At 40.4% G+C, this 25,661-nt stretch overlaps 5 protein-coding genes and 1 long non-coding RNA gene across 14 annotated transcripts in view; 4 read left to right on the top strand and 2 right to left on the bottom strand.

The window, feature by feature from the left end:
* LOC125762852 (uncharacterized) overlaps positions 1–25,661 on the top strand; it is a 72,035-nt gene that overhangs the window by 13,166 nt on the left and 33,208 nt on the right. The window lies entirely within an intron of this gene.
* On the top strand, positions 1,253–3,602 carry LOC125762844 (probable tRNA (guanine(26)-N(2))-dimethyltransferase). The gene is made up of 4 exons (XM_049425390.1): positions 1,253–1,645; positions 1,703–1,890; positions 1,955–3,034; positions 3,113–3,602. The coding sequence occupies exons 1-4, from the start codon at positions 1,283–1,285 to the stop codon at positions 3,270–3,272; spliced, it is 1,791 nt and encodes a 596-aa protein (XP_049281347.1). The 5' UTR covers positions 1,253–1,282; the 3' UTR covers positions 3,273–3,602.
* On the top strand, positions 3,656–4,678 carry LOC125762849 (protein CFAP276). The gene is made up of 2 exons (XM_049425401.1): positions 3,656–3,873; positions 3,947–4,678. The coding sequence occupies exons 1-2, from the start codon at positions 3,656–3,658 to the stop codon at positions 4,257–4,259; spliced, it is 531 nt and encodes a 176-aa protein (XP_049281358.1). The 3' UTR covers positions 4,260–4,678.
* Positions 5,401–9,928, bottom strand: LOC125762850 (serine/arginine-rich splicing factor 2). Of its 3 annotated transcripts, none has more exons than XM_049425402.1 (5): positions 9,671–9,928; positions 9,258–9,388; positions 8,846–9,190; positions 8,695–8,772; positions 5,401–7,878 (listed from the first exon to the last, which is right to left on the bottom strand). In XM_049425402.1, exons 1-3 carry the CDS (start codon positions 9,722–9,724, stop codon positions 8,872–8,874), a joined length of 504 nt encoding a protein of 167 aa, XP_049281359.1. In that variant the 5' UTR covers positions 9,725–9,928; the 3' UTR covers positions 5,401–7,878; positions 8,695–8,772; positions 8,846–8,871. The 3 variants fall into 3 exon arrangements, with proteins under 3 accessions (XP_049281359.1, XP_049281361.1, XP_049281360.1); XM_049425404.1 differs by having other exon boundaries at positions 5,401–5,607; XM_049425403.1 differs by having other exon boundaries at positions 5,401–5,591.
* Positions 10,427–14,252, top strand: LOC125762843 (ribonuclease Z, mitochondrial). Its single transcript, XM_049425389.1, has 6 exons — positions 10,427–11,789; positions 11,849–11,953; positions 12,039–12,263; positions 12,320–12,462; positions 12,525–12,685; positions 12,751–14,252. The coding sequence occupies exons 1-6, from the start codon at positions 10,549–10,551 to the stop codon at positions 13,366–13,368; spliced, it is 2,493 nt and encodes an 830-aa protein (XP_049281346.1). The 5' UTR covers positions 10,427–10,548; the 3' UTR covers positions 13,369–14,252.
* Positions 15,540–25,661, bottom strand: part of LOC125762847 (uncharacterized) — a 30,261-nt gene continuing 20,139 nt past the window's right edge. Inside the window, exon 6 of one of the 4 annotated variants that reach the window (XM_049425395.1) lies at positions 15,540–19,995. In XM_049425395.1, coding sequence (XP_049281352.1) covers positions 19,817–19,995 — 179 coding nt within the window. In that variant the 3' untranslated portion in view covers positions 15,540–19,816. The other 3 variants (XM_049425396.1, XM_049425397.1, XM_049425398.1) reach the window with 3 other exon arrangements.

Here is a 25,661-nt window from a genome sequence, read left to right as displayed (position 1 = left end):
AAAAATGAGCTTTATGAAATTTTCTAATTTTTCTAATTTTTTTATTTTTTTATAATTTTTTATTCTGTTTTTTATTTAAAGCATTATTTGAGTGAAAAGAAACTTATTGCAACCAATTGGCATTTAAAAAAATCAATTTTATTTTTTTTGCAAAATTTCTCAAAAAAAAACGTAAGGGGTACCCCTTATGAAATTTTCGAGTGGAAAATTTTTTTGAAATTTTTTTCTGATTTTTTATTCTTTCTTTAGTTTAAAGCATTATTTGAGTGAAAAAAAACACATTGCAACAAATTCGCATTAAAATATATCACATTTACAAATTTTGCTGAATTGCAGAAAAATGAGGAAAATTTTACATTCTCTCAAACAGGGTAAGGAACTTGGTTCCTCGAATAACTTCTGGCACAGACATCTGAGGGCATGGTCGTCCAAGAATATAATATACCCATTGGTGCCATCTATCGACCACAGGTTAAAGACTGGCGATCCGTTGGATACCGACCGAGTTATAAGCAAAACTTGGTGCAAAAATGAGGAAAATTTTACATTTTCTCAAACAGGGTAAGGAACTTGGTTCCTCGAATAACTTCCGGCACGGAAACCTGAGAGCAATGCTGTCCAAGAAGAAAATTTAGCCATTGGTGCCATCTATCGACCACAGATTAAAGATTGGAGATCCGTTGGATACCGACCGAGTTATAAGCAAAACTTGGTGCAAAAATGAGCCTTAGTAAATTTTCATGTTTTTGAATTTTTAAATTTTTTTATTAGTTTTCATTCTTTTTTTATTTAAAGCATTATTTGAGTGAAAAGAAACTTATTTCAACCAATTCGCATTAAAATAAATAAATTTTTAAAATTTTGCCAAATTTCCCAAAAAAAGGTAAGGCCTTAAGAAATTTTCAAATTTATTGTTTGTTTTTCGTTATTTTTTATTTTTTTATTTAAAACATTACTTGTGTGAAAAGAAGCTTATTGTAACAAATTCGCTAAGGCTGTAGCTTGTAGGAGATTGGCAAATATATAAAAAATTTTAGGAAATGTCGACGAGATGATTTTTTTTTCGAATTAACAGCCATTCTTCTGTTTTAAAAATAGTATTTGCATTCGCAATAAATATATACAACGCGTACGTACTTTAAAAAATAAAAACGCACTCGGCTCCAAAGGCACCAAGTCGCGCTTCGAACAGCGATTTTCGCGTTCGCTAGCGCGACAATTGCTGAGCGTTTAGTGGCGGGCTGAAAAGCGTGTTTGGATTTCTACAGCTGTCATTCGGTTAATGGCACGTGTGATTTTGTTTACTTGCAATTCGACAAAAAGTCTCGCTAAAAACCGATCAATCTGCAAAATCTCTGCATTCCAAGGAGTACAGATACGTGCCCGTACGTATAGCACTATGGCCGAAGGAAATACGACAACCGGCTCGTTAAAAACAATACGGGAAGGCAGTGCAGAAATACTGGTTGCTGACCACGTATTCTACAACCCGGTGCAGGAATTTAATCGTGATCTGAGCATATGCGTTCTGACCGCCTTCTCGAGAATATATCAGCGGGAGAAAATTGAACAAAACCAGCGAAAAAATCCTTCAAACGAAGCGTGTAATGAAACAACTACGCTGGAAGCCGGAGTTAAACATGAGGTAAATATTTAATAAAATCAGATAACAACACTTTTTGACCGGCTCTTTTGATTATAGAATGGATTACGGATCTTAGAAGCGCTGTCTGCGACCGGATTGCGAAGCATACGGTACGCGAAGGAAATTCCCGGTGTGAAGGAAATTATTGCAAACGACCTATCCAAATCAGCGGTGGAATCGATCGAGCAGAATGTGAAGCACAATCAAATAGATCATCTGATCAAGCCGAGCTTTAACGACGCAATGTAAGTTTTCTCATCTTGCTATTTGGAAAGTTTCCTTATGTTTAAATAATCTCTTTTCTTCCAGGACGCTCATGTACATGTCGACAAAACCGGAGCAACACTTTACGGCGATCGATCTCGATCCTTACGGCCATCCGACACGTTTCCTCGACGGAGCCGTTCAAAGCATTGAAGACGGTGGGTTACTCCTTATCACTGCTACCGATATGGCTGTTTTGGCCGGTAATTCACCGGAATCGTGCTACGTCAAGTATGGATCAGTTCCGCTCAAAACAAAGTCCTGTCACGAGATGGCTTTGCGCATTCTGCTTCGATGCATCGAAACAACGGCCACCCGGTATGGGCGGTACATGAAGCCGCTGCTAAGCATATCGGCCGATTTTTACATACGCGTATTTGTGCGCATATACACCGGGAAATACGCGTGCAAGAAGAGTAGCAGCAAGCAATCGATGGTGTTTCAGTGTACTGGCTGTGAAGCGCTAACTCTCCAACCCTTGGGCGTACTGAAACCGAACCCCACCGAAGCAAACCCGCAGCAAATTAAATTTGGTATCCCAACGGGACCGTTTGTAGGTGGCCGCTGTGAGCATTGCAATCATCAGCATCACATGGGAGGTCCGATATGGTCCGCTCCGTTGCACGATGAAGATTTCCTAGACGAATTGCTTGACACAGTAGAACAGGAGGACACGAAGCGATTGACAACGATCAGACGGATCTACGGTACGTTGGCGGTCATTCGAGAGGAACTGCACGATATTCCACTTTACTACGCGCTGGACCGTATGTGTGGCATACTGAAGCTGGAATCGATCGGAATGCAAACCCTGCGGTCCGCACTGTTACACGCGGGCTATCGAGTGTCCTATTCCCATGCCAGCCGCACCTCGATCAAAACGGACGCTCCAATCAGTGTGCTTTGGGATATTCTTCGTTGTTGGCATAGGTTACATCCGGTAAAGCCGGAGCGATTCCTGGACGGTGTCCCACTGACGGCAATTTTACGAAAGCAACCAACGCAGGAGTACAACATCGAAGACATACATCCGGACGCGAATCCACCGAGTCGCAAGGAATCGCTTAGCCGTTTTCCGGAAAATCCAACCGCCCACTGGGGTCCTGGAACGCGGGCAACACAAATGTACGCTAACAATCCAAATCCATCACCCAAAAAAAGGTCTGTTGTATTAATTGGTTCCATTTCTTCCCTGTTTTTTAGGGTCAGCGATAATAAAATGCTCAAAAGTGCGCAGAACCAGAACAAACGGAAGCAAAAACGAGCACCAAAAAGTGAGACGAAGGTGCAGGATAATGATGTCAAGGCCGGCAGTGAATCGCCGGACAGGAAAGTACCGAAAACGATTACTACGGACTGCTGAAATAGGAATAGCGGTTTGTAGTTACTATGGGAATGTCGACCCGAGCCCGGAAATTGCATGCGTCGGTATGGTAATGTTATGTACCGCGTTGAGTCGCTGGAAAGGGAAGGAAAATCGATTAAACATAACCTTCCCACATGCCTGTACACATATTTCACGTTAGTTTTCTGCTGTTGTTATCGTAGTAGGCGATGTTTTAACTGAGCGATGTGAAGTTTGCCCAGAATGTAGAAGGCTTTGGGCGCCAGTAGCTTACCACGAGCGGAAAAGTGAAATTCAATTTTGGAAAATAATAAATCTTGCGAGAGCTGTTTACAATTTGAAACTGAAGCCCTTTTTTGTTGCTTTTTGTGTGGTTGGTGTGCGTTGGTATTTAGCAAAAAATGGTACAGAAGCAACCAGAAACTCCGATTAAACGTGAACGAAACGAGGAACACATTCCCTGCATCGATGGAGAAGGAATCTATCGTAAAACGTTGCCTGTACCACCGCAAACCCATGCCTCGAAACGCTGGTCCGACTCGTTGCCACCCAATGAACGTGTTTTCTACCATCAAACGCTGAGTTCGGCACGGCGCGCAGCGCATTTTGTTAATCATGGGTAAAATTCAAGACCTTACTCAATAATCTAAAGCAAATTAATCGCTACCGAGCTCTATTTTCCTTTCTTTTAGTAAAATCCCCCTAGATTCGTTAGACATAACGCTTGCCGCCCAGTACAACCATTCGGATGATTTGTTTCTTGGCAAAAACGACGTCGTGCTGCAGGAGGAAACGTTGGGCCGCAGTACTTTCCGGCGGTTGCGGAATACACGCGATTTGAGTCCGGAGAAGATCATCCCACTAAAGCATCCGCTGCTCATTGGTGGATTGCGGGAAAAATCATCACCGAACAGTGTGAAGCTGATGAATACTGGACCACACACACCGCTAACGAATCCGGGCTATTCCCGCCAGTCGGGTGATGGAAATTTCTTCAATTATTAAATTAACACCCTAACGTTTCGGTAAATAAAACACGTCACAGACAGATAGTGGATATTGTTTAGTAGTTGTTTAGCTTTTTATTTGATCTTTTTACGGCTCCACGTACATTGTCGACATTGGAGGGGCGTGCACGACAATACACCATGTGGACTATATGTTACTAGAAGCTAGTACAGATAATAAACAGGTAGAAAAACGAAAGCGTGTTTATTGGATTGAAACTCTTCTAACACCAGCTCGCCTCTAAATCATAATGCGCGAGAGCTTCAACTTTTACAAAAAGAAAAAATACTAACCCTAATAATGTAGAACTGAAACCCAAAATCTAACCGTTTACCACCTTTAAACCATTAGCCACGTGGATCATGGTTTTCAATTACAATTGCAATTGTTTTATATTTTTCGTAGAAACTGTGTGTGTTGGAAAGGCAGAATTAAAAATGTACAGCAGTCGCGTTGTAGATAAACAAACATTTAAATTCAACGTTAAATATGCTCTTCTCTGCTCCCTACTTGTAAGTATGATTATGACGCATCGATGATGGAAGTTTATAGAAGAAAAAGAATATGTAAAACGTCGGTTCCGTTTCCCGGGCGGCAGTAGACCCAAAACAAGGTCAACTTACCAGTCCTTCTTCCCAGTTGTGTAACATCTGAACTGCTTCACCGAAAAGCTGCTAATTATTTCTGATAATGAACGTACACGTTGCGATAAAAGCAGATTCAACTAACCATCAGAGCCATGGCCGCCCAGAAAAGGGAACGAAATGTAGAAAATGCGGTGGAATTAACTACTACACTAGCGCGCGCGCTTTTACGATTTGTGTATCTTCTGTCAAGATTTTCACTTTCTCTCCCTATCCTTAATTGTACAAATTGTTTGTTAATATAAATTTGAATCAAAATTTCCCTCACCGCGAGAACGAGAGAGTACTTTTGCAAATAATTATTTGGGAAATATATATGTATGTATTTCCCATTCTGAAGCGCTTGTTCTATAAACTCTCTAAACATTTCTCTCTTGATTCCCCTACTACTACGGTGCCGCGTGCGTTTATCTTCTTGTAATTAATTCACTTATCAACTTACTTGCGTGTGAGGTGTAATAGAATCGTTTTGTTTTTTTTTTTGCTGGTCAAATTCCTCCTGGTGTGAAATGGTCCATCTTCCAGTGAATAAAAAAAAAACAATAACGCTGCTTCCGTAGATCATAGGGAGGGCTCCTCAGCTGGGGGCAAGGGTCACAGGATACAACGATACTTGCGTGCACGTTGTTGTGTTGATTGTTGCGCGGTTGTCATATTTTGTGAACGTTGTTTTCAATAGAGAAATCTGGAAAAACATAAAACTGCATACCGTTTGGAATGGTTCTACTGTTCAACGTTGCTCGTTCGTTCGATCATCGGCGCGCGCGTACACTCAAATTAACTGTGCGCTTTCTCGTGCAGGAAACACAGTCAAAAGGGACAAGAAGAAACGGATTCCTTAATGGAGCGGAAATTTGTTTACGTAAGTTAAGCTGGAAACTGCCAATTCCCAGGTTGTGGCTGCTTTTCCACGGCGGCGTTGAAATGTAAGAACAATTCACCCTCCTGTAATTTCACCCATACGCAATCAGTAGCTGCCAAACGCGAGATCCGTGTGGCACGAGAACCGAAGAAGTAAGCAGAGCAGCATATATCCCGCAAAACACATGCAATGGTGCTTCCGTTCCGAACCGAAGAACTGTTGCTCCGAAACTGCAGATTCGAACCTTTGGGGCGCACGTGCTACAAAAGATCGTGTCGGTGTCGTTTTTATCTGCACCCACACAATAGGCGGCGCGCGGTACAGCTGCACGATGCTAATGTAAAAACATTATCGGGCTGCTGCTAGAACTGCTAGCATCGCGTTGTCTTGTTGCGTTCTCTGCATTTCATTCCAAATCCCCCATATGGCCGCTCTCCTTCGTCCGCCACAGATACACACAGCTCGCGCACAACCAGCAGAAGTGTGAGCTCCAAAACCGCCGAAGAAGTGTCGTGTTCCGCGCGTCCGTGCTGCCGTTGTATGCTCAAACAAACAAATCAGCAAATGGCACCTAAACACTTGCTACGGCTACATTTCACGCTTCCCGCCACTCTGCCATCTGTATTCCAAGGTGCTTCATCATCCAAACCATGATAATGAACCCTCTATAATGGAAATTTTCCTTTCCGCTTCCGAACCTCCTCCTTTTCTCCTCCTCCACGAAGACGCCCGATCGGAGACAGACATGTAAATAACACTGTGATTAATTCTCTAGCGCACGTGTGGTGAGCAAGTGTTTCATGTGTTTATGTGCATGCGCGTGTTGTCAGTTTGTCTTAATGGTCCATCCCCCCCCACCCGTCTGGATGCAAGGGGGATGAACCAATGTTTTGTTTCATGTTTGGCGAGTAGAGTAAATGTGCAAAGTTTGCGTACCGGAAAACATACAAAGATAATCGGTTACGGATAAAAAAAAGAGAACACAAATAAAGAGCATCTACACAAGAGTAGTAGGCAGAGAGAGCAGTAGTGAGGAATGGTGTTGGAAAGCGGGGAAAAAGGATATAAACACACACTACTTCAGCTGGAAGAAAAGAAGAAGAGAAGAAAAACACGCAGAAAACACGCAGAAAACACGAAGCGTTCACGTCGGCACAGGACGAAACAGGGTTTGGTTTTTTGGACGATTCACAGCCTTCTCGCGCGCCTAAGTTCCGGATCAGCACGCAGCGCGCAGTAGCAGCAGCTAGGAAATCTAGTACCGGGAACAAAACAGCTGCTGCAGCTGAACCTCCAGATTTGCATTCGCAGCCAAGCCGCCGCGAAACCGGAAACTGGCAGCCGGGAGAATATTTTCATCCTTATAGACGCTTCGTTCGTGTATGGCGTGAGCGTTACTGACTGCTCGGCAGCACCGGACAGGATAAACCGGGAAACCGCCAGCCTGCAAAATGGGACTCCATCCACTTACGCTCTCGAAACAAAAAAAAACACACACACACAAAATCTCATCTACCTGCTCTGTTGTGAAGCGGATGAATGAATGGCTCCCTCTGACACACTCTCTTCTCTCCCTCTTCTACTTCGTACGCGCCCGCTCTCTTTTTCTCCTCTACTGTAGCGGAGGACCCCCAACACAGCGAGGAAGCGGACGATCCACCATCTTGGCAAACAGCGCCACATCTCCAGCATCGCACCACATCTCGCCTCGCGCCTTCTGCTCCAACATTCCTGCGACGTTGGCCGGAATAACCCCATGTTCACGCGTTCATTCAACATTAAACACCACACACGGGCAAAGGCAAGCGCATCCGGTTTTCGCGGAGATTGCAGCACGAAGGATTCAATATACGGCCGCAATACCTGCACAAGGACGCATGTTACATCCAGGCCCGAAAGAATACGGACGCGGGATCAGCGGCTGGACGACGATCGCAGACGGATCCCGCAACGCTCTGGTTCGTCTCTTCTCCACACATCGCTCTCTATCTCTTTCTCTCATCGAACTCGATGCAAAATTGGACAGCGCTTAGAAGAAGACACGGGAAGGAAAGTAGTGACCGGATGGGCAAATCTGCACGGGCAGCAGCTGCAAAAACCGCAAGTTGCCCTATATGGTGAGACAGGTATTCATTTAGTACAGACAGAACAGAGCGGGGTTCGCTAACAGCTGTGTGACCACTGTTAGATGGAGAGTTGTAACGCGGCTCTTACAATCGTGTGCATTTCTTCATAATGATAACGATAAAGGGTCAGATAATCAAACAAACCAACAAATAAAAAAAGATAGCAAAACACACACACACACAAGTGTGTTAGCATACCATAAACGAATTATTTTCATCGTTGGACTCACACGGAAACGAAATTGAGAAAAACATATTCAACATAAAAGCAAAATAAAAACGGAAAAGTGTCTATTAGTGAAAATTTTAAAGCGCACAAGGAAATTTTCCCGCAATCGCACCAAACTATTCATTACAAAACACATTTCGCATCGGAACCGGATGCTACGGTTTATGGTAGCATACCGATTTTCCGGACTGTTTTACATGATGCACGACTCTCGGGAAACTTTCCTATTCCACCGATGTGTGTCCTACGCTACATTACACCGCACTGAGATGTGTTCATTTTTACCGATTCGTGTTTGTGCCGAAATGTGTGGGACTGGCGCGCGCGCACGGCACCATACAGTTTTGTAGCGGACTAATAACATTTGTTAAGAAAATTGTTGTGGGGAAATATCGAGAAATTCTCAGTGAGGTTTTCAAATTACACGAAGCCATACTTTTACAAAAAATGCTCGTGTGTAAACTTTAAACTTTTGAACAAGTAAACCGATATAAAACGGAGACAAAAATACTGATTTCGCGCCAAAAAGGTTAGGGAAAAAAACGAGGGTATATTGTGCTTTTAATGTTACCTTCTTGTGTGTGCGGGACCGTGTGTCGTCAGGTTGAAACAAAACTATCTCATCTGACATAGTTTGTAGATGGGTGATCTGCAAATATATGGAAAAGGCGCACCGAGTTATTTTCCAATCCAACGCATCAGGAGATAGATTAATGAAATACCTTAAATGAATTTACACACGCTCGCACTAATAATGTCCGCGTTCGCCGGGGCTACGAGAGCGGGAATCCTTGCCTCGAGACGATTTACTTCCGGAACGGGAGCGTGGCGTGCGTGATTTGGAGCGCGAGTACGATCGACGCCGATGTTCGGGGCTACGAGACCGAGAACGGCGACGATACCGTTCACGGGAGCGTCCCCTTTCACGTCCATTGTAGCGGTTTCCGCGCCGTTGTGGTGATGTTGGCCGTCCGTAACGTGCCATCTGAACGCGAAGCTCCCTACCATCCAACATGCGTCCATCCATAGCATCTAGTGCGTCTTCGGCATCGCGTTTGTCATAGAATCTAGTGACACGGACAATATACGAAAGGTAGAACCTTGAAACCTTATCATACCACTTCAAAACCTTACCTGACAAAAGCAAAACCGCGGCTTTCACGCGTATGTCTGTCACGGGGAATGTAAATATCGCCCACCTCACCGCAACGTTCAAATACGCGTCTCAAGTCATCTGGTGTGGTGCGGTAAGTTAAATTGTCAACCTGAAAGATACGGGAACATTAGTTACAGTTTCCAGCACACAGCCAAGCGTTACAATATGGAGGACTATCGTTCCCGATATGGTATGGCTAACTTTCTCTTCTAACTACGCATTATCTCGCCATCGAAGACGTGGCTTTTGATAATGCTTTCCGAAATTAGGCTAAAGATAAGCAACAAGTAACTAGCTCAGATGTTGCTTTAAATGAATTAAATTCAGAGGGAAAGAGAAATGATTGGATTCATCGTCCACGGCAATACTTCGGGTGAGATGTCGAACTTACTTTCAATGAAATCATTCCATCTATTCTTGGAGGTGGACGTGCGTACCCACTCATCTCGAACGATACTCTAGTTTTCCACTAACGCGAATAACTATGCTCAATACCTCCGTGCACTTTGTTTAATATTTTAGAAAATAACACACTGCGAGTCAATGGACGCGTTAATACCACGAACCACACTCTTTTCCGACGCGGAATAGATCGAGGAAAAATGGCTACCTTCAGTACAAAATGGCTACCCAGTTTTAGCGGTATAGCACAATGGGTGTCCCCAAATGGACATCTCATAATGACAAATATACAAAAACACAGGTAAAAACACGAAAATATTAATATTTTGTTATTAAATAAAGAAACATTAGGCTTGTATGAATTGGTTTACGAAGATAAAAATTAGATTTGATTTACGATTGCTGAAAGATATTTATAAACTCTTGAAATAATGTAGAAAAGAACAAGGGTAAAATGGTCGATAAAATGTTTATGGATGACCACGGTGCAAACAGTTTCGCTGCAAGAAAATAATCTTAGGTTATTTCTTCTTCAAACAACGATATCAATGACGAGTCACGAACAGTCGCATACAAAAATTTGTCAACCGTTTTCCTACATAAAAATAAACAATTAAAAGAGATTTTCTTTTTCATGCCGAAAATTGATATTATATTTGTTTTAAAAATTCGTTTCTTTATCATATATTCAAAGCTAAGTCATTTATAAACGATTGAACATGTGTTAATATTTATACCGGCTTTTTTGTAAACAAACACCTGTCAACTATGGACAGAAAAAGTGATGCAAAAAAACATCTGATTTCGTTAAACACGTTGTAACATTTTGTTTCTGTAGTGTGATCGATTCGAAAGGGCGCTCTATATATGTATAAATTTAACGTATTGGTAGACTTAAATGTAATTAGAACGATAGTGCCTAAGCGTTGGAATTCTACCAATAAGAAATTACACAAAGTGCTAAGCAAAATGCCACTGGATCCAAAGCACATTGCCGAAGCCCAGAAGCAGCGATTAAAGTTGAAGCAAAAAGTATCGAAAGTATCGCCCGGCATTGTAAACCTCCAGGTGCTAGGATGTGGCGCACCGGGGACCCCGGCCTCGGTATACCTGTTCACGGATCAAACTCGCTACCTGTTTAACTGTGGTGAGGGTACGCAAAGGTTAGCGTACGAGCACAAAACGAAGCTGTCCTGTTTGGAGAACATCTTCATGACCCGTACTAACTGGGAGCGAATCGGCGGACTGCCCGGGATCTGTTTGACAATGCAAGATGTCGGTGTGCCGGCTGTATCGCTGCATGGACCACCCGGTTTAGATGAGCTGTTCAAAGCGATGCGTCGGTTCGTTATACTAAAGGATATGAAAGTGGAAGCGTCCGAGTATGCTACCGGGGACGTATATGAAGACCACGTTATGACTCTACAATACATTGTGATCAATCGGGAAAAGAGTGAATCAACAGGGACCGGATCTGATGAAGAGCTAAGCCAAGAGGAAGCCTCTGTTGACGATACGGATTATTATGCGTACGAAAGAAAGAAGGAAATGCCCCAGCAAACACAACAGGAAAGCGCTAAAACTGTTCGTACTACGGATTGGACAAAGCGAGAGGAAAATTCCGTAATGGCATACATTTGCAAGCTTAAACCGCGACATGGGCAACTATCTTTAGAAAAATGTGTTGATCAGGGCGTTCCTCCAGGTCCATTGCTTGGGCAGCTGAAGAATGGCAACGATGTTACGTTACCTAATGGACGTGTTGTAAAATCCGCCGATGTTCGGGCACCGGACGATCCTGGCCCTGTATTTATGTTCATTGACATTCCCAGTCGAGAGTATTTGAAAGATTTCATGGCAAAAGCCGAATTGTTTGCGAAATATCAGCAACAAGCCACGGAGGAAGCGGATCGGGCTATTTTCGTTATACATTTTACTCCTTTGCATGTGATGCACCGTGAAGAATACCGGCAGTTTATGGAACGGTTCTCTGCCAGCACCAGACACATTGCATTGAACGAGGTGAACAGTTTTTCCGGCTACATTGCAGCGCACAGGATTCAATACCATTTGAATCAGCTAGATGAGCAGATCTTCCCACTGTTACGGTAAGTTACGATAGACAAATTCGACATACACTATTTCACTCATTCATGTTCCACCGCAGAGAAGAAAACAATGAGTATAAAGAACCTCCAGCGACTGATCGTGATCTTGTGCGATCGTCATCTCTTAGTTACATGCACATTCGACCACCGAAAGGGATCGACAGGTAAATCGATAAAGAGCCTAAAATTTATCTCAAAAGCCATTAATCAATAAGTTAATAATGAAATTGAAATATTATTACATTTTAGAGTACAAGAGGCATCGATAAATCCAGCCGAGTATCTAAGCGAACTAGAATTGCTACCGGACTTTAAAGAAGCTCTTGGGGAATTAAAGCAACAGTTGGTACAACATAACGAGCGACGCTCCGTGTCCGTAAGGGCGGAACAGTTTCCACGCTTGATTTTCCTCGGCACCGGTTCATCCATACCAAACAAAACTCGTAACGTTAGTGCAATTTTGATTTTGACAAGGTAGGATATGGTTCAAATGGTGTTTGCTGGACATAACACATTTTTATCCATTTCAGTAAACAATCCTCAATTCTGTTGGACTGTGGTGAAGGAACTGTTGGTCAGATATGGCGATTTTTTGGTAAAACCCGCGCAGAAGCTGTCTTGCGATCGATAAAGGCAGTCTACATTTCGCATCTGCATGCAGATCATCATCTGGGTAGATATATTTTCCGCACACTGGAAAAAAGAATCATTAATCAATTCGTTCATCAATTTCAGGATTGATTGGTTTACTACAAGCGCGTAAGCAACTGTTCGGCGATAGTTGTGAACGTTTAACATTGCTGGCGCCGGAGCAAATTTCCTTCTGGCTTCGGCTGTACGATTGTCGCTTCGAACCCATCCACAAAGACTATAGGCTTGTGAAAAATCCGGATCTGGTATGTGAATTCATGAAATTTATGTTAAAAAAGAAGCAAATCTTTTATTAAGCTTTGTTTTATAGCTAGAAAATCCTTTCAACGATGAAAAATTGCTTGAGATGGGCATCAAGGAGATCAGTACCTGTCGTGTACGACACTGTCCGCACTCGTTCGGAGTTGCCTTAAAAGTGGCAACCGTTGGAACTCATCCCGAGACCAATATCGAGGGAGATGTAAAAATTACATACAGCGGTGACACTATGCCTTGTGAGAGTCTTATCGCGCTGGGTCAAGGTTCGACCATTCTCATACACGAAGCAACCATGGAGGATGAATTGGCAGCAGAGGCACGGATCAAAATGCACAGCACCCTGTCGCAGGCGATCGATCAGGGAAGGAAGATGAATGCTCGTTACACGCTGCTCACACACTTTAGCCAGCGGTACGCTAAAATTCCTCGTCTCCTGCCGGAACAGCAGCAGTCGGGGCTCGGTACCGATTTGGGAATAGCGTTTGACAACATGGAGGTAACGCTGGACGATTTGCCCACACTGTGTAAGTTTTATCCTGCGCTGAAAGCGATGTTTATTAGCCATTTTGAAGAAATGGAACAGAAAGCGATAAAACGAGGGAACAAAAAGATGCGCCTAGAGTCGGTAAAAAATGGCACCGGAAGTAAAACGTGTTCACCAACGCGATGATTACGATGAGCTGGTTTACTGGTTACGCTCGATCCTAAAAAGTTTGTTACAAGCGAATAAAACAAGTCATCAAAACTGTTATTTAATTCAACCCGCTTGCAAAAGGTATAAGATTTTCAGAATATTCGATTTATTTCTCACTTCACTTAGTTCAATGTATAGGTTGTGTTTTGTTCTGTTCTGTTCGTATTGACTAAATGTTTTTTTCTTTTGTTTGCTTGTTCGATAGCTTTGTTATTTTAACACATCACCATATCCGATTGCGCTGTTTGACGCATTATCGCATTATCTTTTGCTTTTGTTACTCAAGCTGTTTCATGTTCTGCTTTCTATTCGCTTATCCATCTTTTGCATCTTATAGTTTAAAGTTTCCTTAAATAAAGCATAGCAATGGAGAAAGTTGATGTTTTATTAGTTGTGGTTTGTTTTTTTTTTGTTCTGTACCTTAAAGACTTATCCTATTTACCACTTTTACTAGAAGTGCCACATAGTTACGGTAATTTTTTAATCACTTATCTAACTTCGGTCGATTTGTAATGGTGCGCTTTATTGTGTCGCTTTCTGTCCGGGTGTTTGTGGAAGAGATTCAATTACATCGCAGCTGGTGGCAGGTGTAAACACGTGCTTTTATTAGTTCGAAATCAGATTGTATTCCATTCATATATCATCAGTGGTAGTTCGAGTCCCCTTACAGCTTCTGTCAGGTTTATACGAGGTGCCGATATATAGGTATATTTGTTCTTTTATTTTTACAGCAAAAGGATAGCCAAAAACCGAATGTACCGAGCTGTGGGTGTGCATGAGTTGGGTTAATTATGCGTTATTTGTTATTCATTCTTTGCAAACCGTGATTAGTTCGTTTGAAATAATGTTATCAATCGCTTCTTTTTGTTCGTAATCACATTTTTTTTCTGATGCAGTCATATTAAGCTAGCGAAATGTTCAGTCGGTGAAAATGTCGATAATAGTTAACGTTATACATCATACAAATGTTGGTTAAACGGTGTTATAAACAATGCTATTGGTATGAGCTGTTGCGGACCTCTACAGAGCAATGACGCGCCGGTGACTGAAACTGGACTGCATGACACTATAACGTGATACACACATGGTTATTTCCTTGTTGTTTTTTTTGGCATCTTATCGAAGCAAAATTGCATGTTCAAAAACGGTGTACGATGAAATAAGTTTCATAAGAAAAAGTTGGCAACATAAATTCGATAGTTTACGGTTGATTAACGGAGGGGAATATACGGTGTATTGAAAACTTTATTTGTATGCATTTTCATCATACTTGTCTATCAGGTTGTGGACATCTTGTTCTTTTTTCTTCGTCCACAAAATCGTCCACAGAAAAGGCAATACAGATTGGTGTATTGGCATGTAATTAGAACGTATAACTTCCTGTGTAACGATCGACTATCATTACTTCATGATATTTTGCAGTTTATATGGTTGAGATTATGTAGCAAAGATCTTTCTCTCTCTCTCTCTCTTCAGCTCCCTCGAAACCTAATGTTTTTAGATAAATTTATGAAAAAGAGTGATCCAAATATACAACTAAACAAACAAAACAGTAAACTGATGTATAAATGTTTTGCTGTAACATCAAACGCTTGTACATAGTTGATCTTGGAGCACTTCCGTTTATTACTATCGTGCGCCGTTAATATTATGACAAATTCGTAAAAAGAACATTTAATTTGGAAGATGATCTATTAGCCTAGCCTTATTCGCTAACATACTGCAGTTTCCCAGTTACATGTGCAATTCCATTCGAATTATTTATTCACTTCCTGCCGGATCCATTTCCTTTGCATCTTTGCATGATTTGGTTGGGGGGTCCCTCTTGTGAAGTGTCACACGCATTTTACTATAATATTTCACAAGTGATCTGTGGCCCTAGGTTTATTTGTGCTGAAATGGTGAAGATTTCAAACATTACTATTTTGTTCGTAGTTTTTCTTGTTCATTATTGTAGGAAAAAAAACACACACACTTTCCGGAAAATTAATTCGTATTTGTGTGACCGTTCGATGTGCCATTACATGGGTGTGTATGTGCGCTGTACTTTTGAGAGATTTACTGAGACGAGGGAGCAAACGTTCTACGTTTTCCTTTATTACTGCTAACCCATTCACTGCAATATGGTTTGCAGCAAATGGCATGCATTTGTTGCATGAAACGATCGTGTACAAAGCGACTCGTCGCTTAAACATGCTTATAGAAAAAGTTTGAAAATAGATCTTAGCTATAAATTGGTCGGAGTATATCATGTTTTTTTTTCTTCAATGTGTTTAAGATGTAGTTACATACTTTTATTATTTTTCTTTTAATTAGTTCTGCAGCTTCGTAACTAACGCAGTCTCGCACCTGTACACCAATGGAACAGTTTTCATTATGCGAATGGAATGTGTTTTTTATTTGTGTTTTTCTACGATACTGTTAACGGATCCGTTTCTGCCCACAGCTGCATTTGTTTTACCTTTCATAAAAAATAGCTCTGCCTTTTTACTAACGACGCTAAAAACATCCAACATTGTAATTACTCAACAGTGATTCAAACCGAAAACAAAACGATAAACAAACCAGATCTCTATATGACAACAGATTTAAAGTAATATTCGTTTCGTCTTTCGTGAACCTTTGCTCTGCTTTTCAAAAACCACGTGATAGTGTACGTGAAAATACCAGAACCACAAGGTTTACTACTCTGTTCAGGTCATTATTTTTGTGCAGGTCTCGGATATGGAATGGTTTCTTGAGATTCTTTCTTGCTACCACAATCAACTTCATTTGTTGCGTTTCCATTTATGTATGATACGCTTCGTTTCATATAATATAACGACATTCATGTTAAGTCAAAATATTACACAAACACACGTACACAAGACACCATTTTTTCTGCCATTGCCACTGTTTTGTTGATGCTGTTGTGTGTTCACACAGATTTGTATGATCGAAGGGTAGAATAATTTCATTTCTTTTTTCTTTTACATTGTTCAATATTTTATAATGATTGTTTCATTCAATAAATAAACAATAAATAAATCTTAACTCATAAAAAAACTCAATTCAAGTTATAAAATGTGAGAATATATAACAATTTTACATTGATTTGAAATATCCTGCATGTCACCATGTTACGACATTTGCAATTTATTGCTCCCACATACTGTCGGTGTTGTAAAGCGTTACCGAGTTGGAAAATAAATCTTTCCGGTAACTATAAACATTTACAGGCATTCTTTAAAAGCCAATGCCACAAGTAAAATTGCAAACAGCCACGGAACAGCAAAAACTCGACATAAACACACATTCATGAGCTCGGTAAACTTATTCGTAAAACATACATTTTATGTTCCACCGTTCCAGGCAGCAATGCATGCAAAGAGAGGATGATCCACTGAATGGGGTGGAACTTCTTCACGCATCCTTCCAAAAGGATGATGAAGAAGAATAGAAGTTTGTTAAGAATCTCCGTATAATTATCACTCTTCAAAAGCTGTAACGCAACAGTGTATGAGCATAGCTAGAACGATGCGATGGTTTTGTGGAAGGGAAAACGTTCGGTCCCTATCGTGGGACGCGTACAAACATTTACACCAAAAACCCTTGCGACAGCTGATGGGAGGCTGCCTATTAGCAGCCTTAACGCAGTCTAACTTTGTAGCTCAGACACGCCTCAAGGTTAGGGTTGTTGTTTTGTACACTGTGTTAAAGGACAACACACAAGCTAGAAGCTGCTGAATCGTACGTTATCGAGGAACGGGCTAAGGTCGATTAACATGTGATGTGATCGTTTCGGGAGCAACCGATTCCAATTAATTCCAGATGGCTGTACAGACGACGATGGGAAGGGATCTTTTCGGAAGATGAATTTTAGCTTATTTTCAGAATAAGCATGCTAAATGCCTGTTTTGTTTGTTTAGGAGAAAACCGTTCCCAAACTAAGCTTGGTTAACAAATTATAAACAAAATCTGCTCATTAAATTTCTTCTCTTTTGCCACAAATGTTTCTTGTAAGCTGTTTAAGGACACACTTTCGAACCGTTTTACTACCGCTTTTCCATCACTTCATTTTGTTGGCCGACAAACGATTAATGTAGGCATCATTCTTTTAACAGCAATGCAGAAGAGAAACAGCTGTCGCACGCTGTACTTACTTGGCAGTAAGAAATAGCTTAACAGAAGCAAACCAACCGAAAACACCGAAGTACATCGAGCATGGTACAATTTGTTTGTTTGTTATTTCCTTTCCATTTTCTTTACTATCTATCCGCGACTGATTGCGTGTGCGTTTTGCGCCATGAAACGGTGAATGATAATATCTTTGGTGTAGTGGTTTTTTTTCTATTTTGTATATTGTTGTTTACTTTAAACAAATGTTTGTTTTTTCTTTTTTGCTGTTTTTGTTTTTATCGATTTATGTTCGGCATATAATGTTGCATATTTTATTTGCCTTAGCTAAGTGTTTAAACACACAAGTGTGTTGTCACTTAAGTACGAATGTAAATGTGCTGGTGTGGTACTGATTCTGTCGATTTTTGCAAACTAGCAGACATGGGCCTGTTATGTAAGGCAAAATGGTAGATTTTGGAATTCACATTCACCCATTGAAATTATTAAACTGACACGTTTGTAAGTAAAATAAAAATGAAAAAATAATAAAAAGCACAATTTGTGTAAAAAAGTTTTAAGTGAAATTAGCTAGTTTTGTTTTTGTTTTACTTTCTGAAGATGTTACAGTAGCTTACATCCTATTGCGTATAGCAAGTATAGCAGTGGCGTTTATATGTTATGTCATATTTAATTACAATCCGCTTCATTTCTTTCATTATTGATCGTTCTTTTTTGCATTTTCCTAAAACCTTCAATTAACACCTGATCGTGATTAACCCTTGTTAACAGACACGGTTTGATCGTTTTTTTCCTCTCTATTATCCATCTGCGTGTCACGTGCCGATTCCGTGATTATGTGTGTGTATGTGTGTGAGTATGGAATAAAGTAAAACATACATAACATCCAAAAGTTTAATAAACGTCACTCACATACATGTATATACGATTAATGGAGACATAGTTGATGTGCATGCCAATGTGCAGCCACGCTCGTTGCTGATCGTTGATCAGTATTAAATGCGCACCGGATCAGTATTAAATGCCTACAGCCTATCTAGCCTTTCGATTACACACATGTATTTTCACCCTTTTTTTTGGCGACTGCTACTAGTTACGATGGCTAAATAGTGGAAGCCGCAATCGATTTCATTCGTTTGGTAACGGTCAGCAGATGAATTTCGTTCATAAATAGTTCACTTCTCGGATCTTGCGTTTAAAATAGATGCATCTGGTAGAAGCGGATTTTTTTTGTTTTTTGGTAATCAGTAATTATGCTAACATTTGGAAAGCAGATTCCCTTAAGCAACAAACGGACCATAACTTTGGCGCGAAGCGCTTATTAACGTGAGCTTTGCGACGAACAACCCCAGGAAGCGGCGTATCGTTGTTAATCGGATTGAGTTCTGGTAATGATTGCGCTGATGGGGCTCCATGTTGCCCTATTCCTCACCCACCCTTCGTTCGGTTTGGTGGGGTTTAATAGTGCATGTTGACTTTTTTTTTAGACTTCCGCCCCGCACCGATCAGGATGATTACGCGCAGTGATTAATCTCAGTGGGAATTTAATTTGATTCGTGCGGATGTCAATCAATCAACCGGTTGACTTTTCCTTTATGCTACTGATTCGCCCCCACACACGCACACTTTATCATCGATTTTTGCTTTATGTTTGTTTTATATCGCACAGCGGGCATCTCCGGGGGATGGTGGGCAGCAGAGATTTATCTTCCACTGTATCCCACCGTTAACATAATATTCGAGATTCTTTTTTTCTGTTGCACTGTGTAACTAATACTATCCCTTGTGATGTTTTTTTTGTTTTGGAAAAAATCAAGGATGTGAGATTTCGCTTTCTTATTATGAGAAATGTTTAGTAATGGATTGGTACTCTGCACGATCAAAACTAATTTTAGCAATAATATTCAGCAGATGGGGAAAACAAAATCGTTTCACATGTTCGTTACTTCCTTCTGCCCCGATCATATGTTGGATAACGTGTTACAAAATCGGACACTACGGTGTGACATCAAGATGTACAAGGTGCTACAAGTTTGAGTTGAAGTCAGTACGAAAAACTTCCTTTTTGTTTGTTGTTCAATATACTAATTATGACCCATGTTACAATGTCCCATTCTTCCCCCCGTCCTCCTCCTCACCTTCTTCCCCCCCTTCCGGCATCTCCAGCAGCAAAAAAGCTCTACCCAAAACTACAAAAATCGTCATCACAATCACGCGTCAGCCTACCGATACGCAAACAGCACCCGCACTGGATTTCACTGGATCGTCCCATCCCCTCCCCCCACATTCCACGCCGTGGGGGATCCTCTTAGATGTCGGTCATGTGTATGGCACCGGTATGGCCGTTGCCGAGCAGCAACCGCTTATCGTTATCCGCACCGGGTGGCGATTGGCCCACGTTCCGGGAGTAGTAGTCCGCATCACCGTAGCTGCTGTCCTCTTCCAAAATTTTCTCCAACAAAATTTCACCCGAAGCACCCAGAACTGCTTTGTGGGTAAATGGGTAATATTTGTATGTGAAGAAACAGAGCGATTGAGAGCAAAACAAAAACAAAGAAACGTAACGTTAAGTTATGTGGTATTTTAATATGTTTGCTAAACAAAACAAAAAAAGGGAATATATACACATCAACACACACACTATACACAGAGTAACGCTTACAATTATTGGCAGTAAAAACATTCAACGAGAGAAGGAGAGAGAGTGAAAAATAAAACAAGCCGATAGTTTTGGACAGGATGTTAGAATTTTAAAAACAATCAACAATTTATTACCAGCGAAAAAAAACAAAAAACACACACACACATATACGCAGAAAATTCTTCCAATCGTCTGCCACAATTTTCCTTGCTTTCATCAAAACAGAGAAAAAAAAATCATTTATAAAATGGCGCATTCAAAGCACATGATAGCGGAATAGGAAGTAGAAAAAGTGTAAGCTTTCTTATCTTAGGTTGATATATCAAAATGAAGCGGAAAAGGCATGATCTAAGTGTCGATTTGTTTTGCTACAGGAAATTAAGGTCTGTGAATGAAGGATTTAGACTTCGTTTTATCTTTTTCTTCATCGAAATGATTTTAGGAACAAGATGAAATGATATGCAAAATGGAGTAGATACAGCGCAGGATAAATTGGATTTTTTTTTCGCTTGATGCAAACACCATGAACAGCTACGGCAAAAACAATAATCACGAAAGCTTTTTAAAGGGAGCAGTGTGGAGAGAAAGTTGTAGACAGTTATAGAAAAAAACAAAACAATACAAGAAAAAATATATTAATGGACATGAAAAATGTCTTACAAATTGCGTTTGTTTTTTTTTAGTGATGTCGGAGCTTAATTGCCGAAGCTCGCAGCTTTTCATTCAAAACGACCAAAAATCAAAATGGTTCGAAGTGCAAATGCTAATGCAACACAAGCAAGAAACGCGTGAACTAAATATTAACACATAAAAAAAACAAATTTTATGTAAAATTTTCCTCAAATTTCAGTTCCGGTTTTTGTTTGTACTGTTGTTGTTATATGTCGGAAATCGGACTGGCAACGTAATTTGCAGAACAATCCATCTCTACCTGATGTTTCACCCTTTAATAACGGAAACGAAGTTGCCTCGAAGTTGTGGTGTGTATGTGAGTGCTGTTGAGGCCAATACACGTTTTAAGGGGTTTCGTTCATACTGCTAAACAACCAGAAAAAAGCAGGTGGAAGGAGAAGACCACAAAAGGTTTACGAAACAAATAATTAATAATATAATCATAAAAAAATATAATTCAAACACAAAGAAAAAGGATGGAAATTTAATTAAAATCGATTAAAGTTTTCTATCGTTTTACCATTCACCTTCTGTCTGTGCGGAATAAGACTATTGATATTTTATGATTATTCATTGGCATTGCTTTAGTATACGACGGAGCTTATTGAACTTTTTTTTTTATTAATGTACCAACAAGAGTTTTTTTTGTTAAGTCCCAAATAGCGAGTGTTTAACGACATTTACACATTGTATTACAGTGACACGGTGCGAATATTAAATAGTTTTTTAAATTATTTTTTTTGTTCGTTTGAATATTTAGTTTGTACTTTGCGGTGGTGATTGCTTTCGTGTTTGGTTTAGTTTTTCGTTTAATATGTAGCTTTTGTTTTAAATCGCTTTATAACTTTGGTTTTCTTTGTTACAATCATTACGCTTATTGTTATTGCTTTCTTATTTGGGCGATGAGATCTTACACGTATTTATTTGATTTTTTTCCTCTCTCCTCTTCTACTTTATTTCATACATTAAACAATTATCGGTGGCTGAGTTAAGATAATAGCTTCGTGAGGCTTGCAATGCAACGGACGTAATGATGGCAGTATCACATTAATATCTCAACGTGTGGTTTATAGTTAGCTGGCATTATTAGTGCAACTAGATTTTATATTAATTTAAAAATAAAAAAAAACACAAATGAAAAACATAAATCAATAAGAATAAAAACAAAATAAAAAAGCAGGAAGATCCCAGAAGGTTCCGGAAAGAGGAAAAAGAGAAAGAGAAGTATTATAGTATGAGGAAAATTCAATTAGATATGAGCGTGTGTGTGTGTGTATAGAAAAAAAACAATGAAGGCAACATACCGAGCAACCACCAGTTTTGTGTCATTCGCAAATAAAACTACATATTTGAAGAAACCAAATTTGAAAAAAGAAAACCGAGCGGAACCGGAAAATCTGTTTATTTATTTATTTTTCCTTTTTTTGTTGTTAGGGCCAAACTTCATTGAATCTAGTGCTGGCGCGTTGCCTAAATCGATACCGGGCTCATTGAAGCCGAATTTCAACGTTCTGCATTTAAAACCGAAACATGACACAGTGTAGTGTATTTTACGCGGTATGAGTGTTTCAACTGCAGTTCCAATTACGAACTCACAAATTTTGGGCTCGGTTTCCTGCTGCTCGGGGGGTTTCCAACGATTGTGCCGCCGACGGTCTAATTTTCGCGATGAAAACCAATGATAATGAGCAACGAGAGCAACGAAAGTAAGTTTAACAAAGTTCGCCCACGAATACTGATTCAATTTGCGCACTATTTGCGCGAAACACAAACGCAAAGTGTGAAGATGGAAATGAATGGGGGGGAAAAGGGAAACAAATGGGAGATTTATGCTTTTCATTTAAAGTTATTATTTTAAGAATTTACAATGGTGCCATGATGCGAAAAAACTATTAAAAAGTCTTACTCTTAATAAGACCTACAACAATCAATTTGTAGCGATTCATGATTCATGGAAGAAACGAATCACTATTTAAATTACTCTTCACTGAAGTTTCATATGAACGACTCTTCTTAAAAGATTCATCAAACACAAGACCATTTTCAATAGCCCTCCACAGTGTATCAATGATATCGGTTCGATCTTTTGCACACAATAGATTGCACAATTTCAAACAGCAAAATGGCTGCCATAGACGTACGAAGGGTTGCATTCGATAGAAGTAATAAAACATTTGAAACGAGCAAAAGCGCGATGGTAAACGATGTGCCCGGAAGGCACAAAGATGACAAAGACCAACACATAATGCAAGCAGTTTTTAATCCAGCATTGATAAATAATGATACACGATGAATAGGATGTATGTCGGTTGCACATGTACGGTCAAGGGTGGATTTGAAAAAAAAGAAGAAAGGAGAAACACAAAGTTAAGGCCATTTGAAGCAACAACAACTCAGCAAGGAAAAAACTGGATATCGAACGTTGCAAAAGTGGATGAACAGAGGCCGCATTGCATTGCACACAGGCGACAGCACAGAAAACGAAAGCCGAAAAATGGAAGGAGAAGGAGAACGGAGAAAACAGAAAAACGGAAATCTAACACACGACACACGACACATCAAACGTTCAGGGAACAAAACGAAGAAGTGATGCTTCAAGGAATTATTTGCTCAACTTGCCTTGCGCGTGCCTTGCCTCCCCGTTGCAATTTGGGCCACCGGGATGTATCTCGAGCGATGACATTCTTACAAAGCATAGCCTTTATTTTTGTTTTTTTTTGGTTTTTTTGAGTGCCATTGCCATGTGTTTGGTTTAATGTTCAACAATTGTGTTTTACCGTTTTGCCGTATGACGTTATGACAAATATTGAATGAACGCAAAGCGTGACATTAGATTCGAAATGGCGGTACGGTATGGTTATTTAGTTCAATTTGCCGTGAAAAACGAACATAAATGCATTTTTTTTTTATTGTGAAGCAGCCGTTATGCACCCAATAGGCGATTAAGGTGTACAAAGGTGGAGGAGAGAGAGAGAGAGGCGCGATAAAAAATGCATTCGTACAGAAAAATGGAAATGAGAGAGAAGAAAAACAGGTGGAAAATAGTTAAAATTTAAGTTTATGCTGTGTTGATGAGGATAGCAGATCATGAGCGTGAAACATGAATTTGGTGAAATAGAAGTTGTTAGTATCACAGTGCTGGTGTTTGAACACTTCTTAGTTGAGGCTTTCGTTTTTAAATTATGAAAAATGTTAAAGAAAATGAAAAGCTACACCTCGCACGGTTGATGGTAACGGAACATTTGCCAACCGATCAGAGCGCTTTTCATATGAAGCGTTTTTTGATGTGCAATTTCCGTTTCCGTTTGAAGAACAAAAAATGGAAGTTTATTTTCAAAACACGAACGCAGGTGTTGGGAGCTTGCGAATACAATTGCGTGAAGACACACATGGCCTAGTTATTTTTTTTTTTGTATTTTCTAATAGTATTGTACGCCTTGTTAGTACACATGAAAAAAGCAACGAAACTCCTCAACCTCAACAATGATTCAATAACAGTGCCAGACATTAATTTGGCAGCGTACAAAATTGGAACATCATGGTTTGCAATTGTTGCACCCCCATTTTGTACCAATATGCAGAAAGGGTATTTGGTGGCGAGAACGGTTTAAAGTGAACAGGCAGCGCCACTTTCCCACTGTCAGTTAGACATTAGTCAAAATTAATCTAATGCAAGCTGCTGCTACGAGTGAATGTTTGTTCGATTTCGAGCCCGCCTTGTCCGCACTTGGAACGGGTTCATCCGTTCGCTTGCTATGAATATTCATTACCATCACGCGCCTGTATCACTGTCGCGTCTGGTTATTACGAACGACCGATGCAAATTACGCCCCGCATATGGAGGCGCCTGGTGTTTCACTGAAACCGACTGGGCGCCTCCATCGGGTAGTGGAAACGTTTTCGAAAACCCGTTGGATAATGAGTGACGGGGTGGGCAGATGGAAAATGGAGAAGAAAATAAATAAAACAGTAGAATGTGTTATCGGTACGAAACAAAACATGAGCCGAGGAAGATGGGGAGACAGATTTGTCGTGTGTTGTTTACGGTTCATTAGATCCATGAGGTTAATTGACGGGGGATTAGGTTTTTCTTTTCGCTGTGCTCATTTCACTCTACAAACAACGTTAAAGACGACAATAACAATATTTATGCCTTTAAAAGGAATTTAAATTTCCTTTAAATATGCTTCACAATAATAGCATCAAATTATCTCACGTTTAATTCTGGACCCTAAAACCTTTTATCAATATTTTTTTTCAGATAATGCAATTTGTTTTGAAAAGAAAGATACAAAACATAATTTTATAATAATTAACCTGCGGGACAGAAAAAAAATGTGCCCCACAGCAAAACAACAAGCTAACAATGTATGCTTCCCCTCAAGATGTGTTTGCATTTTTCATCATCCTCCCGGATGGGACGAAAGCACGATTAAAACTAATTTCTTTTTAATCTACCCAACGGAGGGTGAAATATGCCGCCGGCATAACGGAGACCTTGAACATCTCATTGGAATGTGAGTTGTTCAGAAGAGGAGCATATAAAACTATGAACACGAAAGAAAGAAAGCAAGAAAGAAACACAAGCGGCACAGAATAAACGAGCTTGAGCGTCGCCTGATGGTATCTGGATAAAATGTCGGTTGGCGAGCAGCAGCAGCTGAATCCATACCGAACCGGTCGTTATCGATCGAGAATTGCACCATCCGTACGATGGTGTACACAGTTACTCAGATGCTGGAGTGCATCACACACCAAACCACTTTTCGCGGTCTAGTCTTTGTACGGAAGACACCCAACAAAAAAAAAAACGACACCCTGTGAACAAAATGTTCGAGGC

The sequence above is a fragment of the Anopheles funestus genome, chromosome 2RL, assembly GCF_943734845.2.
Source record: "Anopheles funestus chromosome 2RL, idAnoFuneDA-416_04, whole genome shotgun sequence".
Lineage (NCBI taxonomy): Eukaryota > Metazoa > Arthropoda > Insecta > Diptera > Culicidae > Anopheles > Anopheles funestus.
The sequence above is the reverse complement of the archived record's forward strand: the minus strand, read 5'-3'. Positions and strand labels throughout refer to the sequence as shown.

Excerpts from the sequence above, each read along its gene's own strand:
- LOC125762844 (XM_049425390.1), top strand. The coding sequence starts at position 1,283 with ATGGCACGTGTGATTTTGTTTACTTGCAATTCGACAAAAAGTCTCGCT. Across the intron at positions 1,646-1,702 it reads AAGCCGGAGTTAAACATGAG|AATGGATTACGGATCTTAGA; the intron begins GTAAATATTTAA and ends TTTTGATTATAG. Across the intron at positions 3,035-3,112 it reads GGAACGCGGGCAACACAAAT|GGTCAGCGATAATAAAATGC; the intron begins GTACGCTAACAA and ends CCTGTTTTTTAG.
- LOC125762849 (XM_049425401.1), top strand. The coding sequence starts at position 3,656 with ATGGTACAGAAGCAACCAGAAACTCCGATTAAACGTGAACGAAACGAG. Across the intron at positions 3,874-3,946 it reads GCGCATTTTGTTAATCATGG|TAAAATCCCCCTAGATTCGT; the intron begins GTAAAATTCAAG and ends CCTTTCTTTTAG.
- LOC125762850 (XM_049425402.1), bottom strand. The coding sequence starts at position 9,724 with ATGAGTGGGTACGCACGTCCACCTCCAAGAATAGATGGAATGATTTCA. Across the intron at positions 9,389-9,670 it reads ATGGAATGATTTCATTGAAA|GTTGACAATTTAACTTACCG; the intron begins GTAAGTTCGACA and ends CGTATCTTTCAG. Across the intron at positions 9,191-9,257 it reads CGCGGTTTTGCTTTTGTCAG|ATTCTATGACAAACGCGATG; the intron begins GTAAGGTTTTGA and ends CCGTGTCACTAG.
- LOC125762843 (XM_049425389.1), top strand. The coding sequence starts at position 10,549 with ATGTATAAATTTAACGTATTGGTAGACTTAAATGTAATTAGAACGATA. Across the intron at positions 12,463-12,524 it reads GCATGCAGATCATCATCTGG|GATTGATTGGTTTACTACAA; the intron begins GTAGATATATTT and ends CATCAATTTCAG. Across the intron at positions 12,686-12,750 it reads TTGTGAAAAATCCGGATCTG|CTAGAAAATCCTTTCAACGA; the intron begins GTATGTGAATTC and ends TTTGTTTTATAG.